Below are 15,182 nucleotides of genomic sequence, written 5' to 3'. Positions count from 1 at the left end.
TTCTGTTGGTGATATCAGTTGTTCCATTAGTAAGGCTAGTCGGGGTCGCTAGAGCCTTGGCCGATATTTTATTGCCCAGGTTGAGAAGCAAGAAAGGCCGGTATGATGCACAGGTAGTGGGGTCTTTGCCCGGCTTCAATAGTAGAAGTAAGTACAGCTTCCCGTAAAGTGGGCGGCAATGAGCCAATAGGTAGTGCCCCGTTATACATTTCTGAGAGTTGTGGTGCCAGTTTATCCTTATAGGCTTTGTAGAAGGTGTCAGTCAGTCCAATCAAGGAGCCTTTGAGCTATCTAGGGCCTCGTCCAAAGTCAGAGGTTTGCTAAGGTACTGCTGATGGTTATCTGTTAGCCATACCATTGCTATGTTTTCTTAGTAATTGAGGAGCTCTGACGGGGTAGCGAGGGTCTGGGATGATATAAGGACTTACAGTAATTTAAAAATGTGGCCTTTACCCCTTCCATGCCGAGGACTCGTGTGCCGGTGTCTGTTAATCTCTATGTTTAATATTCCGTTGTGCGATTGGGTCGCAGCATCCTAGCTAATGTTCGGGCCGGCCTCTCACTCTAACCGTATCTATACGCCTCAGCGTGTTTCCCCATGTAGGCAGTTTCTCGATTGGCTAATGCATTAAACTCCGTCAGTAAGAGGGATCTGTCATGGCGCCTCCAGGGAATCGCCATCGCTTCTCAGTCTTGTATCCGCAAGGGATATTTAAATACATTGACTGGCTGTGGTCAGACAGGGTGCGAGGAACTGTGCAGACTTCTGTCGTCCAGTGTAATATGTTAGCCGATAGTAGCCAATAGTCTATTCGTGTCCAGATGGCATGGGGTGAGGAATAAAAGGTGAAACCTGGGTCTGTGGGGTGAAGAAAACGCCAGGCGTCTCGTAAGGCGTAAGTGTCCATGACCTGTTAGAGCAGGGCCCCGGTCTTCAGTTTATCACTGGAGCACCTGCAAATTAAGTCTAGTTGTATGCACTGGGTCAAGTTAAAAGTCACCCGCCCCCCAAAATTATCTGATCAGCATCCATATGACTAATGGATGCGCAAATTTCCTGAAGGAAGTGTTCTCTACTGAGAGTCCATAGATGTTTACCAGTATTACCTGCTTGCCTACAAGCAGACCATGCAAAATAAAATAACGACCTTCAGAGTCTGTGTATGATGTGTAAAGAATGCTCTTGTGTACAAGTATGGAAACTCCCCGAATATGTACTGTAGGATGAAAAATAGCGGTGTGCACCCCACAACTTAGCAAATGCTGTACTGGGGCCAGAGGGGAGGTGTTTTTCCTGTAAGTATGCAATTTTAACCCCTGCCTATTCAAATATGCCAAGACTTGTTTGCCCTTGCGCCGGTTATTTATACAACGTCTATTCCACAAACCACATGGAATCGTGAGAGTGTTGGTCATGTCACGTGTTGGCAGAAAATAATGGTTAGAGAGGATGCGCCTGTCTGAGTGTTCGAATGACTGCACATTGGCGACTGCTGGGTTTATGGTATAATTTGAAATAAACATTGAAACGACATACGGATCAAAAAACTGGGATGTCCCATATCCCGCACCCACACTAGACACCAAAACATCCAGTGGGACCCAGTAAACTGAAACAAACAACAAAAATGTCCCCAACTTTTGTTTTTGGTATACACCATTGAGGCTAGGACTCAGCCCAACAGGCAGCGGGTCGAGTGTAAGGTAATTACACAATTATTAGTATTCAGAACAGCATCGTCTAATGAAAAGGGAAATAAGCAAGGGGAGAAGAGAAGGCGGTGGCCATGTAAAGTAGGAACATCTGCATGAGTGCAGCTGCATACAATTTCGCGCAGTTTACAGCAACAGTCTTATTCAGGTTGTGATATCTCTGTCATTCATCTGGTACCGGGGATCCTCTGGGTGGGAAGGAGATCAACATGGTAGCGTCTTGCAGAATTTGACTGCTTCTGTGGGAGTGTCAAAGAGCTTGGGTCTCCCATAGCAGTTGATTTTCAGGCGAGCAGGGTGTAACATAGCATGCCTGATGTTAAGCTTGCGGAGCATGGATTTTACATCACCGAATTTGCACCTAGCTTCCGGGACTGTAGGGGTAAAGTAGAGGTAGATGAATATGGATGATCCCTGATACCTCAGTTCGCCGTGTTCTCTGGCTAAGCGGAGCACAATGTCTCTGTATGTTCAAGAGCTGTGCAATAAGTAGTTGGAGTGTGGTGCCTGCTGGGGGCCTCGGGCCAAGAGAGCGACGCACCCGCTTCACTGAAAAGGCAGAGGAAAGGCTGGCGCGGTCGAATAAGTCTACAAGCAGTTAGTGTATTCTGCAATTCCAGAAATGCAAATATTATTACGCCTCGATCAGGCCTGCAAATCCTTATTTTTTTTATAGCCACCTGCTTGAGTACCCGCTCCATCCTCTCCAGGCGCTTCTGGACCATAGGCGAGGTGTCTTACAGGGTGGATACTCGCCCCTCTGCCTCATCTAGTCACGTTTTCTGACAATCCAGGCCCTCTCCCAACCTATCCATGCGGTTCGCTATAGTGTCAAATCTGGCATTCATAGCGCGGAAACTTGATCAAAGTTCCAACATGATGGCTGCAGTGTCGGCCATGGGGACCATTTCCGCCGGTGTGCCCGCACTATCTTCAAAGTCTGAGTTTACACCACTACTTTTGGATGCCCTGGCCTGGTCAAACTGGAGTTTACGCTGTTTTGAGTCTGTTCAGCCCATTGTTTAGTGCCAAGAATGGGCTGTCGCAGTATCTTTTGGTGCGCAGTTAAGATCACACCCCAGTATCGCCCGCAGTAGGCACTTTAAGCCCCGGGTGGGCAGCCGAGGCCCCATGCATATTGGTAATGAGGAAGGTGGGGGGCTGCCTACCAGGCGAGATGATAAGCGGAACTCACTGGCGGCGCCCACTCCACTCATCTCCCTAGGTCACTGTCAATGCGGGTCATCCTGCTGAGGGCCCACAGCCACCTCTGCCTGCTCCAAGATGTTCAGTATTTGCGCTGTGCCACCCGGATCGCAGTCTTTGGGCCAGAGAGCGCCAGCTGTGGCAGTCCACAACACAACCAGGGGATCAGCGTAGTCCCGTCTCGGACCCAGTCCTCCCGAGGCCGACTCTCGGACCCCCTCTGGCCAGGCAACACTAGGCCAGCGCAGAGGCTAGCACCAGCGGGCCGGATGGTCCCTGCCTCTGGCTCGCCCGCGGCCCCTGTCACCTCGGAACCTCAGACAGGCTGGGCCGCACCAGCAGCTAGGCAGGCTGTAGATCTGGGCAGGACGTCAGAGTGCAGGTGGGGGGAGGGATCCTCGATCCGCCTTGGCACCTCATGATGCTATTTCGCCCCTGCTAGCCTGGCGTAGCCGGCGATGCTGTCTCGTGGGGGGCACGCTGCTAGCGGAGCCTCACTGAGTTGCGGCCATCTTTGATGCTACCGTGGCCACACCAAGTCTGTAATGTTACCTTGCAGCCAGGTGTCCCTCTGCCAGTACAGTTTACGCTTGCCATTGAGGCAAGTTTGTGGCATGGTGTGCAGATAAACCGGTTAACCCTCTTTCTGCTCCCCTTGCTCTACTCCTTCTCTTTATTCTCCATCTTGCCCAGAGGGCTCTGCTTTGGGAACCCCAAAAGGCTATCCATCTTCCATTTCAGCCTTCCCACAGTTGCCAACTCAGCAATCCCTGTTCAAATCCTGTTGTAAATAGATGTTTGAAAGGTCTGCAACATGTTTCCTTCTTCATCATGCCTCAGTGGGACCTTAAGCTAATGCTCACTTTTCTGATGTTCGCTCCTTTTGAGCCACTGCACAAATGTCCTCCCAGGCTCCTTAGCATCAAGATGGCCTTCCTAGTGGCAATAACACCTGCCCTGAGGGTCAGTAAGCTTCAGGATTTGTCATTCAAGCCCCCATACCTAAACAGCTACCCAGGCAAGCTGGTTCTTCGCACTAGAGCTTTCTTCCTGCTGAAAGTTGTCACTTCCTCTAATGTAGGGCAGTCCATCACCCTGCCTACCTATTGTGCTTTGCCCCTCTAAGGAAGAGGCGAGGCTCCACCAACTGGACCCAAAAAGAGCATTGACATTCTACCTTGAACGCACAAAAGAGTTCCCGGTTGGCGACTAACTGCTCGTGGGTTTGGAGCAAAAAGGGAAAGCTGTGCAACACTGACCATCTCCTGATGGATCGCACTCTGCATTAAGAGCACCTACGCATTGGCAAAGAAGCAACCCTCTGAGGGCTTGCATTCTCATTCACCCAGAACTGCAACCACTGCATTAGCACCCAGACTTCTGGTCCTGGACATCTGCCAGGCAGCAACATGGGCTTTTCTACACGCGTTCATTAAGCATAACTGCCTAGACAGCCAGGTTTGTCGGGACAAGTACTTTGCATGAACGATCCTGCAGTACCTTCTAGTATGAAATGGTTTCAAAGACCCAAATCCGGGGAGGTATTGCTTGTGTATCTATTCTAGGGTAAGGAATCTGCGGCTAGACGTCTCTATCTGATGGACAAGTTGCTTACCTTCGTTAATGTCTTATCTGGTGGTTCCTTCCCAAACCACCCATCTTCTCGGCTCTACGAAGGGATTTCTAGGGACTGGGCAGTTCCCCTTTCAGGACCCTAGTTCTGCACACCAGTGGTCTGGAAAATTGCAAACAGAAACTTACGCCATCATGCTAAGGTGGTACCTGTATTGACGACGCCAACAATGTCACGGAGAGCCGAATGATGCCACCTACCAGCAAAAAATTTCAAAATCCAGTCTGACTCCAGGGGATAATTCTGTGGTAAGAAATCCGTTGCTAGATAGTCTTTTCCAGATAAGACTTTACCAAAGATAAAATTCCTGCTACTGCTACACTACTGAAAAACAGTTGTCAACACCCTCTTCACGTCAAGACTATACTATGCCAACGTCCTGTTTTTGGATCTCACTAATGGTCTAGTTAAGTGGCTGCAGGTGGTACAGAATGCTGCTGTGCGCATACGGCCTCAATTTCTCTTCATATTAGGGACCCTGCACTAGTTGCCGGTAAAGAAAAGGATTCTGTTCAAAGCCTGTTGGTAGCCCATTAAACTTTTCTTGGAACGGGTACCTGGTACAGTCGGACACATTTATCCACTATAGACCATCTAGAGCGCTCCACTCATCAGACACGCGATTTGCATTGATTCCAAAAGTTAGACATGTAACAAAGGGTAGCTTCTCTTTTTCGTTCCTGGCTGCTCAAGCTTGGAATCAGCTCATAGGCAATCTCTGTATCACCAACAATGAAACACAGTTCTAAAAATATGGCTTTTTGCCCCCAGCTTAGCGGATTAGTGTCTCAACTTTACACTCCTATGAGTAGCCATGCACTCCCATTCATTTAGTTCCGTTGCACTGCATATTCATGTTCAAGCCTATGCTATCCTTTTCTCTGCATCTAAGGGCTCGGACAAATTGTGCGAGGAAGATGATGTCCGGGCACCAGGATTGAACTACATGGCTCCAATGATGTTACATCCGCACCACAACTGATGCCAAGATGGACCTAGTGCCACCTTCCTGCCCAGGGAAGCTGTTGCAAAGTTTCTGGATCCAGTCTGGCACATAAGGATATTCAAGGGATGAGGAATCTTCTGTTTAGTAGAGTATCCATCAGGAAGATTGTTACTGAAGCTATGTAACTTTTTCTTCCGGCATATTAGGGTCCTGTGATCCAGTCATATGATTGGGCAAGAGCGGAGGTGACATTGGAACATAGGCCTTTTGGTTCCAAAGGTGACCTCTGAGTAACACCTTTACACCTCTGCAAAGTTTAAATTAAATAAAGACCGATATCTAACCCATATCTCAGAACATCTTTGTAATGACTCATTTGTCACTTTAGCTCCCAGGGTTTGGAGCCATTTGTCACTGCGTAGTCCTTCCTCACCCTTCAAGGCTTAACATTTTACTCTAATAATAGACTTGACCATCTAAATCTTTGAATCTGATTTCTTTCTCCTTAAGAATTCTAAAGTAACTATATGACTCCCTGATTTGTTTTCCAGACACACAGAACATATGCAGAGAATGTGTGGGGTCGTCATTTGTATGAAAAAAGCATAGGTTGTGAACATTTAACAGGAGCAGTAAACCGCATTTGTAATCCTAATGTTTTTTTTGTTTTTTTTTAGAAAAACATGCCAAAATTCAACAAAATTCCCTTCTACCTCCAGCCTCACTCGTCATCTGGGGCAAAAACATTGAAGAAGTAAGTTCTTGTTTTTGTCTTCCAAGCAACTACGGTTTGTGTTTTTGAAACATAGCTAACATTATGGAGCAATTCCTTTTGTCTGAACACTTAATCTCCATGCCCTTGTCTGTTATGGAATTATCATGTTCAGTACTGGGATAAATTAATCCACCTCAAATACTTTATCACTTCTTCATTTTTTTAAATATGAACATTTTTTATTTTGCTAATTTGAGATGGGTAAATAAATAATTCATATACACTGCAATGTCTCCCATTGCCTCCTTTGTTTTTTTTTACCTTTATTTGGTCTTTGAAGGCCAGAAGAGCACGAAGTTGGCTTTGAATTTAACTGTGTTTTGTGGCCTCCGAGGTTTATAAGATCACCTCAATCCAATCCCTTGTGCTGTTTAGTGCCCATCAATTGGTATGTTTATTCCCCTTTACCCCCGACTCGTGAGATGACCTATTGCAGGTCAAATAAATTAAACTATTTTTTTTTATACCAGAAATGTAAAAAATCGAAAAGGCGTATGTGCGAATGGAATTACACCCCCACACACCCCACTGTTTTCGCACATCTTGTTCCCCATGTGTTAATACGCCCGTCACAAAAAATGGTCACAATTCATTTTTGTGGCCACTGTGGAATTTTGCAAACCGGTACACAAAATTCAGAATCTGAGTTTTTCACAGTCCTACCTACTTCATTATTTTCATGATGTAGTTCGTAAAAATTGTGACTCACTCTTCTTGCCAACAATCACATTATGGTGGCCTGCAAAGTCTGCAGACTTCATGTCTATCATTGTGTTTATACAAGGTAACCTTTTTATTAAGTACCATGTTTTCCTTGAAGGAAATGGATTGCGTTTGCAGGAAGTATTTAGACTAAGATGGCCGCAGAGATATTGAAATGGTTTTAGACCAGTATAGCTGGGATTCTTACTGAAGATGCATGGGGCTTTGTGTCAAGTTCATTGGTGAAGTTATTGTGTGTGGTCTGACCTTCAGACCGGTTGAAACATTACCCTTTGTCTAGTGTGGGACTTTTGATGAGCTAAGTAAAGTATGGATATTCATAGCATGTGTTGCTGTAGGTACACATGCTGTGCACACTCCTGCCATCTAGTGCTAGGCTTGGTTGTTTACAACTTGTTTTTCTTCAAATAAGTCTTTCTAGTCACGAAATCCAGTGACTCCACCTCTTCAAGGCAGCGCGCATGGTCATAGACTCAATCTTCAGATTGTTTTTCTCTGTCATCGTTCTTGGACTGGAGCTTCATAGCTCACTATCAACAGCTCCCTTTCTCAAGGCCTTCTTGACCCAGAGAAACTGAAGCCATTGCCAGGCATCCACTGCGCAATGTAGCCAAGATTTCTGTGGCCAGTCTCCGAAGAATCAACTCTATGACCATTCGGCGCCTTCCACGGGACCGTAGAATGTTGTGGGAGGGGTGATGGAATGGACCCCATTACAAAGGTGCATCGCAAACGACCCACACAATGACCAATACCTGGTCTGAAATTTGTGTCTCTCACCAGAACACACCCATCAGGATTGTGTGGAATGTCAGCAGTACAAATCCGAAAAAGACTTTATGATACTGTCTGGCATGTCACCTTGCCCATAGCAAGGAGACCAAAGTGAAACAGGATTTGTTGGAGAGGCCATAAATCATCGATACCAACGAGGAAGGAGTGTGCAAGGGAGGCGACTCGGCAGGTAGCCCGTGCTCCATAGCATCTGGAGACTCCGATGTTCACATCAAAGCTAGCGATGAAAAGGGCAGCTGTCTTTCTCCTTTCGCAGGTTCACTGATGTCTCACCAGAGAGATTCACAAGCCCGAAGACCAAACCAAGGATTATCAGTACTGATACTCCTACAGCCCTGAATCACATAGCACAGCTTCAAAACTTACAGGTGCCATGCCCTAGAATGAATGGTCCCAGGAGCCCATTCAAAGACACCAGTCTTGGTGCTCTGTGCCCTAGTGGTTCCCGTCAACACTGAGAGAAGTCTTCGGAGCCGTGGAAAGGATTAGAGGCCTATGGACCCTAGCCATGAACATAAACATGGTGCCGAAGCACCGAAATCTCAGACCCCTGGATGACATGCCTCCCCGACGCCACACCACCCAAAGTCACGGTGTCCAAGCAGTCAACATCAAAACCTTTGGCGCCAAATGAACGGTCAAAGCCCTCAGAAGGACATTTTGGCACCAAAGTCCAAGTTGGCCCCGAAAGACAACATCCCCAAGGAAGGGAAACGCCCTGTCATTGAGAGGCTTCCACAGGTCCTTGATTCGTACCAGGAGAGCCTCCTGACTGTGAACAGAGCCCTGACAGCCTGTGGGTAGATTATAATATTGACCCACAGGATGACCCAGAACTCGAGTCAGTCCCTATAAAGTCATCCCAGTCAGATGACACAACCAGTTAGTACACTGTTAACAAGAGGGCTGCAGCATACCACAAGGTGGACTAGCATGTCACACTTGAGGTAGAAGACTTTGTGATGGAGACTTTATCTAGAACAGAGAGATCTGTCCAATATCTACCAATGATTAAGTCACTGATGAAGTGATCTGTAGAGATTTTAAAGGACTCAGTAAAAAGTAGGTACTGACACCTAGGATGGAAAGAAAGTAGGTCTATCTTTCAGACCCATTCCACATCAGCGGACATCCATCCCCAGATTCTCTAGTAGTGGCTACTGCATGGAAACACTCAGGTGGCTGTAGGTAATGCCATGTATCGCAACAAAAGAGAGAGGGGGACTAGGAGCACAATAAATGTCCAGTACCCACGCTCCTAAAGGGGATCCGTGAGTCTAATCCCATAGATTAGTGAGTCGAATCGCATAGATTGGATACTTGTTCCTATCGAAAAAGAGAAGAGCATAGGATTGCTAGTAAGGGAGTAGTTGCATGGGGGATAGTGTGGAGGGCATCTGCCTAATTAGGAAGAGATGCCCTCACACACCCATAAGGGTGTCCTGCTTTATCATCGGGCTTTTTGCTCCTCATGGGGCCCTGCGCTGCAATGACCCATGGGCCCCGCAAGAGTTCTCTTTAGCGTAATCTTTTTTTTTTAAATGGCATGATGGTGCTTGCGAGTGTGTTTAGCTACATAGTGTGACTTTAAAATTACCTAAAGGGTATCCTAAGGTGAGTTTATTGGGGATACCTTGGGTAAATTAACCCCTTTGCCGCGGGGCAAATTTTGCTGCGGTGCGAGGGGTGGCGGGGTTGGGCGTAGCGCTCCCGTACTCAGGACAGCTCCTGGCCGTCATAAATCATGGTGGGCGTGTGCTCATCACGGCCGGGAGTCGTCCGAACTCCGCACACTGATTAATTCTCTCGCACAGGCGGGGAATTAATACCGTGTGGGCGGAGCTGCAACGTTCGGACGGCTCCCGGCCGTCGGGAGCACACACCTACTGTGACTCATGATGGCCAGGAGCCGTCATGAGCACTCAAGAAGTTAAAAGAAGGTAAATAAAAACGTAGCAGTCCGTGCTGGTTAAGGAAGCACGACTGTCTTATGAGTGGAGCATCAACACAGTCTGGTGGAGGTTAGTTTAGGTCGACATGTTGCATGCCCTGGTGGTCCAAGTGGATCTGAGGCGTTTCTTTGGAACCAGTGACTGTTGTCAGACCCTAGTATGAGCCCTAAAAAAGAGGTGTGGGGACGTTGCTTATTCTAGTGGAACAGCATCCGGTCAGAAAGTACCTAGAATATGCTTTCCCTGAATTTCAATATAATCCAACCATGTAAAAAAAAAAGAGAAAGGGCAAGCAAAAGAGCAAATGAAAACAATTTGATGGTTAGGGTGCTCATAATGAGGCACCACCTTTTCTTAGCATCATTATGTGCCAGTTGTATTTTCGTAAACGAGTACTGTACATCGGTTGAATAAAGTGCAGGGATTTATGCATCTGTGGTTTTCATCATACTTAGATGAGCATGATCCAATTAACATACATATAATATACATAACCAAATAAAGATCTCCTCCAACATCTCCCAGGTGAATACAAAAAGAAAGGGGAAAATGTAGTCACAGATGGGAACCTTATCCAATGCAATCATTAGATGTGTTCTGGATGCTGCTGCCACTTCCGCGAGGGGTATCATTTCTGCTGTCCTTTTACACAGACCTGCGTGGCTGCCTGTTTTAGGATTCAAACCGAAGGTGCAGCAACACCTTTTAAAAGTGCCCCTTGATGGGGGAGCGTCTCTTCGGCCTGACGTTCAGTGGGATTGTAGAAAAGATTAAAAAGGACACAAAGACGGCAAAAGTGATGGGTTCACTGCAAACAGCCGCCTCGCACCAGTTCTTTTGCAAGCAACAGGGCAGGAGTGGAGGTAAAGTGTCCCCCACACATCTGGGGCACTCCTGCCAGCAACACAACAGGCCTACCAACAACAGAGAGGAAAAGGTTTTGGTATGGGATCATGCAGAGGCAATGGAAACCGGGGAAACAGCAGATGTATGCTAACTAAAAGTACCGCCTCCACCTCTGAACAGTGACTCCTATTGCATTCCAATCCCCTCTACCACCCAACTCCGGTCGGGTGTAGACTTCTGGGGTTCTAGACACAGTGGGCTGTTATCACCTCCGACCAGTGGGTACTGTTAATAGTACAGCATGTTTACTGTTGAGAACTCCTAGCAACCCCACCAAACATTCCTCCACACACACAATCTCAGCCCTCAACACTTACATCTTCTCAAGGAAGAAGTAAAAGTGCTCCTTGCCAAAGGAGCCATCAAACCAGTTCCAAAAAAGTGTCAGGGAAGAGGAGCGTATTCACTATACTTTAGGGTCTCAAAGAATGACAGAACGTTGTAGTCTATTCTAGACCTCAAGCCATTCAACTGATACATCCTGGCTGAACATTTTCCTATGGTGACCCTTCAGGATGTAATCCCACTTTTGCAGGAATGCGGGTTCATGACCACCCTCAACCTCAAAAATACATATTTCCCTGCACTCTTTACATGAGTGCTTAACGTCACAAGCGGAGGGCAGTATGTAGGATCTAGTGTTGATTCAGCACTCAGTTCATTGTTCCCTGTAATTGTGGAACAGCTACAATCTACTTCAGGAAAAGGCCTTCAACGACCCACTTCCACAAGTGACCATCACGACAGATCCTTCTCTCATGGGTTGAAGGGCGCACATGTTAGAAATGACAGTACAAGGAATATGGACTGCTCTGCAAAAAACTAATCACATTGGTTTTCTAGAGCTCCTTGCAATTGTTAGCCCTCAAGGCCTTTCTACCATACATTCATCACAAGGTGGTCCTTATAAAAACAGACAATAAAACACTACCAGCAAGGAGGTATAGGTATACCCTCTGAAACAGGTGAGAAGGTAAATGGTTTATGATACAGACAATGGGGTACCCTTAAGTGTGCTCAAATCTGAATACACGATTTACCGTAGAATGAGTCAGCCTTCCATTTCATTTTAATGACACTGACAAAGAGAGTGCTCTTTCCTTCTTTTATTTTCACAGGAACACCAGTGAATGGGTGCAGGGTGGAGTGACAGACTCAAGCCCTGAAGAAGTTGCCGTAAGTTTTCTAATGGGCAACGAAACATTTCGGCATTTTAATATGAGCATACTCGCAGCCAAGAATAAAATAGAGAAGGCCAGCGAGTACTAGCTCACTTTTAATTTCTCCAGAGCAGAGGGGCACCACCTGTGTCAATCTTCTCTGTACTGTTGGGTCCAGGCTTGCAGTGCACAAACTCTGGTGCACATGCAGGAACTGTTGCCCAAGCACCTACACCTATTCTTTCTTTTTCACCTCACAATTTCTGTTTGAGTGGTGTACGCTAATGATGAGAACCTAGGAGGCAGGCGAATACCTTCCTGCAAAGCCTTCTTGGCGACACCACTCCTTTCCCCACTTTTTTCTCACTCTGTTTTTGGGTCTTAACCCCTTCCTTCCTTCGCTCTACTCACTTTACTTGGGTGGCAGGGGAGGGAGAGTAGGGTAGAGACACATGGGTGAACAGCGCTCTCTCTTTTAACCAATATTTTGAAAGTGGTGAACCTGATCTAGAATAAATTAGCCAGAACGGAGGGCTATTTTCCTATCCTAATGGGTATATAGGAGGGTTTGACTAGGTGTAACTATCACCAAAAGGAACAGGTCCCGTGTTGTTGCTAGTATATGGAGAGTAGGGACGACCTGCTAATAGTTACTTCTGGCTCAGCCTGTTACCATTGCTGCGGTTTACGGCACAAACTCTGATGATCCGGATTTCTTTCATCACATCTGACATCTTATCTCTTCCTGCGGTCCCGCGGCTATCGTCTGGGGTGGGGATTTTAATGTTACTCTCTCTGCGACCTTGGATCGATCAGGTTCTTACATGTCCCACCCGCGCACCGCCACTGCTCTTTCATCTATCTTAACTGATAATTCGCTCTATGATGCCTGGCGTCATCTCCGTCCCGACGCTCGGGAAGGTACTTGCGTTACCGGTGCGAGTGGTTGTTGGTCGAGAATTGATCTTTGGATCACCTCGCCGGACGTTTTGTCCTGGATCGTTGAGGCCACGCACATGGCCCGCACCCTTTCCGATCACGTGCCGGTCCCGCTTATTCTCCGGCCTCCTGGTTCTCAGCATCGGGCTTTCACCTGGCGTCTCGCTCCCAGTGCCCTTAGAGACTCTGTGTTCTGTGATGAAATCCAGACCGCAATCACTAACTATTTTGATCTTAACGTGGGTTCAGTCAGTGCTTCCACCCCATGGGAGGGTTTCAAGGCTTTCATCCGGGGAGAATGTATTTCCAAACAGGCGGGCGTTCTCCGCTCTATTCGCTCCACCCTGGCTAAACTGGAGGGGGAGATCCGGGACTTGGATGCCGCCCAGGCGGCGTGCCCGAGCCCCGAGACGCTGGGGCTACTTTGTCAAAAACACTCTGACTTTTCGGATGAGGCAGGCCGTGAGATGTCCTTCCTTGTTAAGGAGGGTCGGGCCCGTCGCTTTGGAGAGGAGGACCGCCCGGGCGCACTCTTGCCAACCTTCTGCGCCCTCTGCGCGCAGCTTCTTATATCACAGCCTTCAGTGATGGTGGTCCGGACCGAACCACCTCTCCAGAAGAAATTAGGTCCCGTTTCCTCGCTGTTTACTCCCAGCTCTACTCTGCCGGCTCCCCTCCGTCCCCAGAGAAGTTTGATCAGTATTTCGAGTCCATTGCCCTTGCCTGGCTCGAAGATTACCATCGTAAATTCCTTGACGAGCCGTTCTCTAGGGAGGAAATTTTGGCAGCCATCAGCAGCCTTCCTAGTGATAAGGCACCAGGCCTCGCCTGCCTTCCTCGTTTTATAAATCGTTCGCCGCCATTTTGGAACCGCACTTGGCGGCTATGTACAATGAGTCTTTTGACTCGGGCATCTTACCGCCGTCCCTTCGTGAGGCTTCACTAACCCTGCTCCTTAAACCTGACAAGCCCGCCGACCACCGCGATTCCTACCGCCCCCTCTACTTTATTAGTATCGATAATAAAATCTTTGCCAAATTGATTGCTACTCGTCTCCTTTTACTAATGCCCACCATTGCCCTCCCCGACCAATCTGGTTTTATTCTTGGTAGGGTTACCTCCCACAATCTCCGCACTATCTTTTCCGTCTTACATCAAATTAATCCTAATCTTCCGGTCGTGGCTGCCCTGCTTGACGCCACAAAGGCGTTTAATACGCTGGAGTGGCCCTTCCTTTTTTATGTCCTGCCACGTCTGGGATTTAGTGCCCACTGTTTGCGTAATATTAAGCTCCTTTATACCAGCCCCACTGCCCGTCTTCGCATTAATGGTCAGGTGTCCGACCCCATCATAATTACTCGTGGAACTCGACAGAGGTGCCTGTTATCGCCCATGCTTTTTGCCATTGCGATGGAGCCCCTGGCTGCTCGGTTACGGCAGCACCATACTCAGAGTTATTGGCTTCTCGTCCCGCTCCCTCCTAGTTTCCATGTATGCATACGATATCACTTTCTATGTCCGTCATCCCCAGGAAAACCTCAGTCCCTTGGTGCGGGAGGTTATTCGATTTGGCGGACTCTCGGGCATTCAGGTAAACTGGAGTAAGTCCGTTCTCTTCCCCTTGACGGATGCTACCCTCCCCTTCGTGCCTGATTTCCCGTTTGAGTGGGCATCCGGTCCTACGCGCTACTTGGGTATTTGGCTGAGTAGAGACTTGGATGAACTTTGGAGGTCGAAGTTTGGGCGTGCGGTGGACTGGCTCGAATCTAAGATCCCTTAGTGGAGCCGCCTGCCGCTGTCCCTGGCCGGCCGCATCGCTATAGCCAAGATGGTGGTCCTCCCTAAATTCCTTTACCTCTTCTCCAACATATCTATTACCCTAACTTCTCATTTCTTCCGCAGGCTACGTTCTCTGGTCGTCTCGCTGGTGTGGGCGAGGCGGCAACCCAGGGTTGCCTATGATATCCTGACCATGCCCATGTCTGCCGGCAGTTTGGGTGCGCCTGACTTTCGTCTCTTCGCTCTATGCGCTCAGGCCGGCTTCTTGCATTTTTGGCTTCACCCCACCCCCTATCAGCCCCACGTTGCGGTGGAATCTAACGTCGCTTCCCCCTGGCCGCCGACAACTGCATTGTTCGCTCCTGCGGTGCGTCCCCGGACGGAGGCCGATACGATAGAGACACTGCGCTGGGCATGGTCATTTCTGCGCCGGCTTTCTGGTCTTTCTCTTCTATCTACCAATGCTATGCCCATTATTGACCACCCTGATTTCCCGCCCCTTCAGTCTTCTAGCATGTCTCATAATGCGGCGCGGCTGGGCCTGAGGACTTTAGCAGATCTCTATCCGGAGAATTTCTTCTACTCACTTCCGGAATCCCCATCGTTGCAGGACACGCTCCTATCCCATCAGTTGCGGGCTACCTGCCGGAAACTG

At 48.1% G+C, this 15,182-nt stretch overlaps 1 protein-coding gene across 2 annotated transcripts in view; it reads left to right on the top strand.

Moving 5' to 3' along the window:
* The window catches only part of WDR48 (WD repeat domain 48), a 469,392-nt gene that overhangs the window by 408,089 nt on the left and 46,121 nt on the right, over positions 1 to 15,182 (top strand). For both annotated transcript variants that reach the window (XM_078663202.1, XM_078663203.1), the window contains exon 17: positions 6,176 to 6,252. In XM_078663202.1, the coding sequence (XP_078519328.1) occupies positions 6,176 to 6,252 (77 nt within the window). The remainder of the gene's footprint in view (positions 1 to 6,175; positions 6,253 to 15,182) is intronic.

Source organism: Lissotriton helveticus, chromosome 10 (assembly GCF_964261635.1).
Source record: "Lissotriton helveticus chromosome 10, aLisHel1.1, whole genome shotgun sequence".
In the NCBI taxonomy this organism is placed as follows: domain Eukaryota; kingdom Metazoa; phylum Chordata; class Amphibia; order Caudata; family Salamandridae; genus Lissotriton; species Lissotriton helveticus.
Note: the sequence above shows the minus strand (reverse complement) of the source record. Positions and strands in the feature narration are given on the sequence as shown.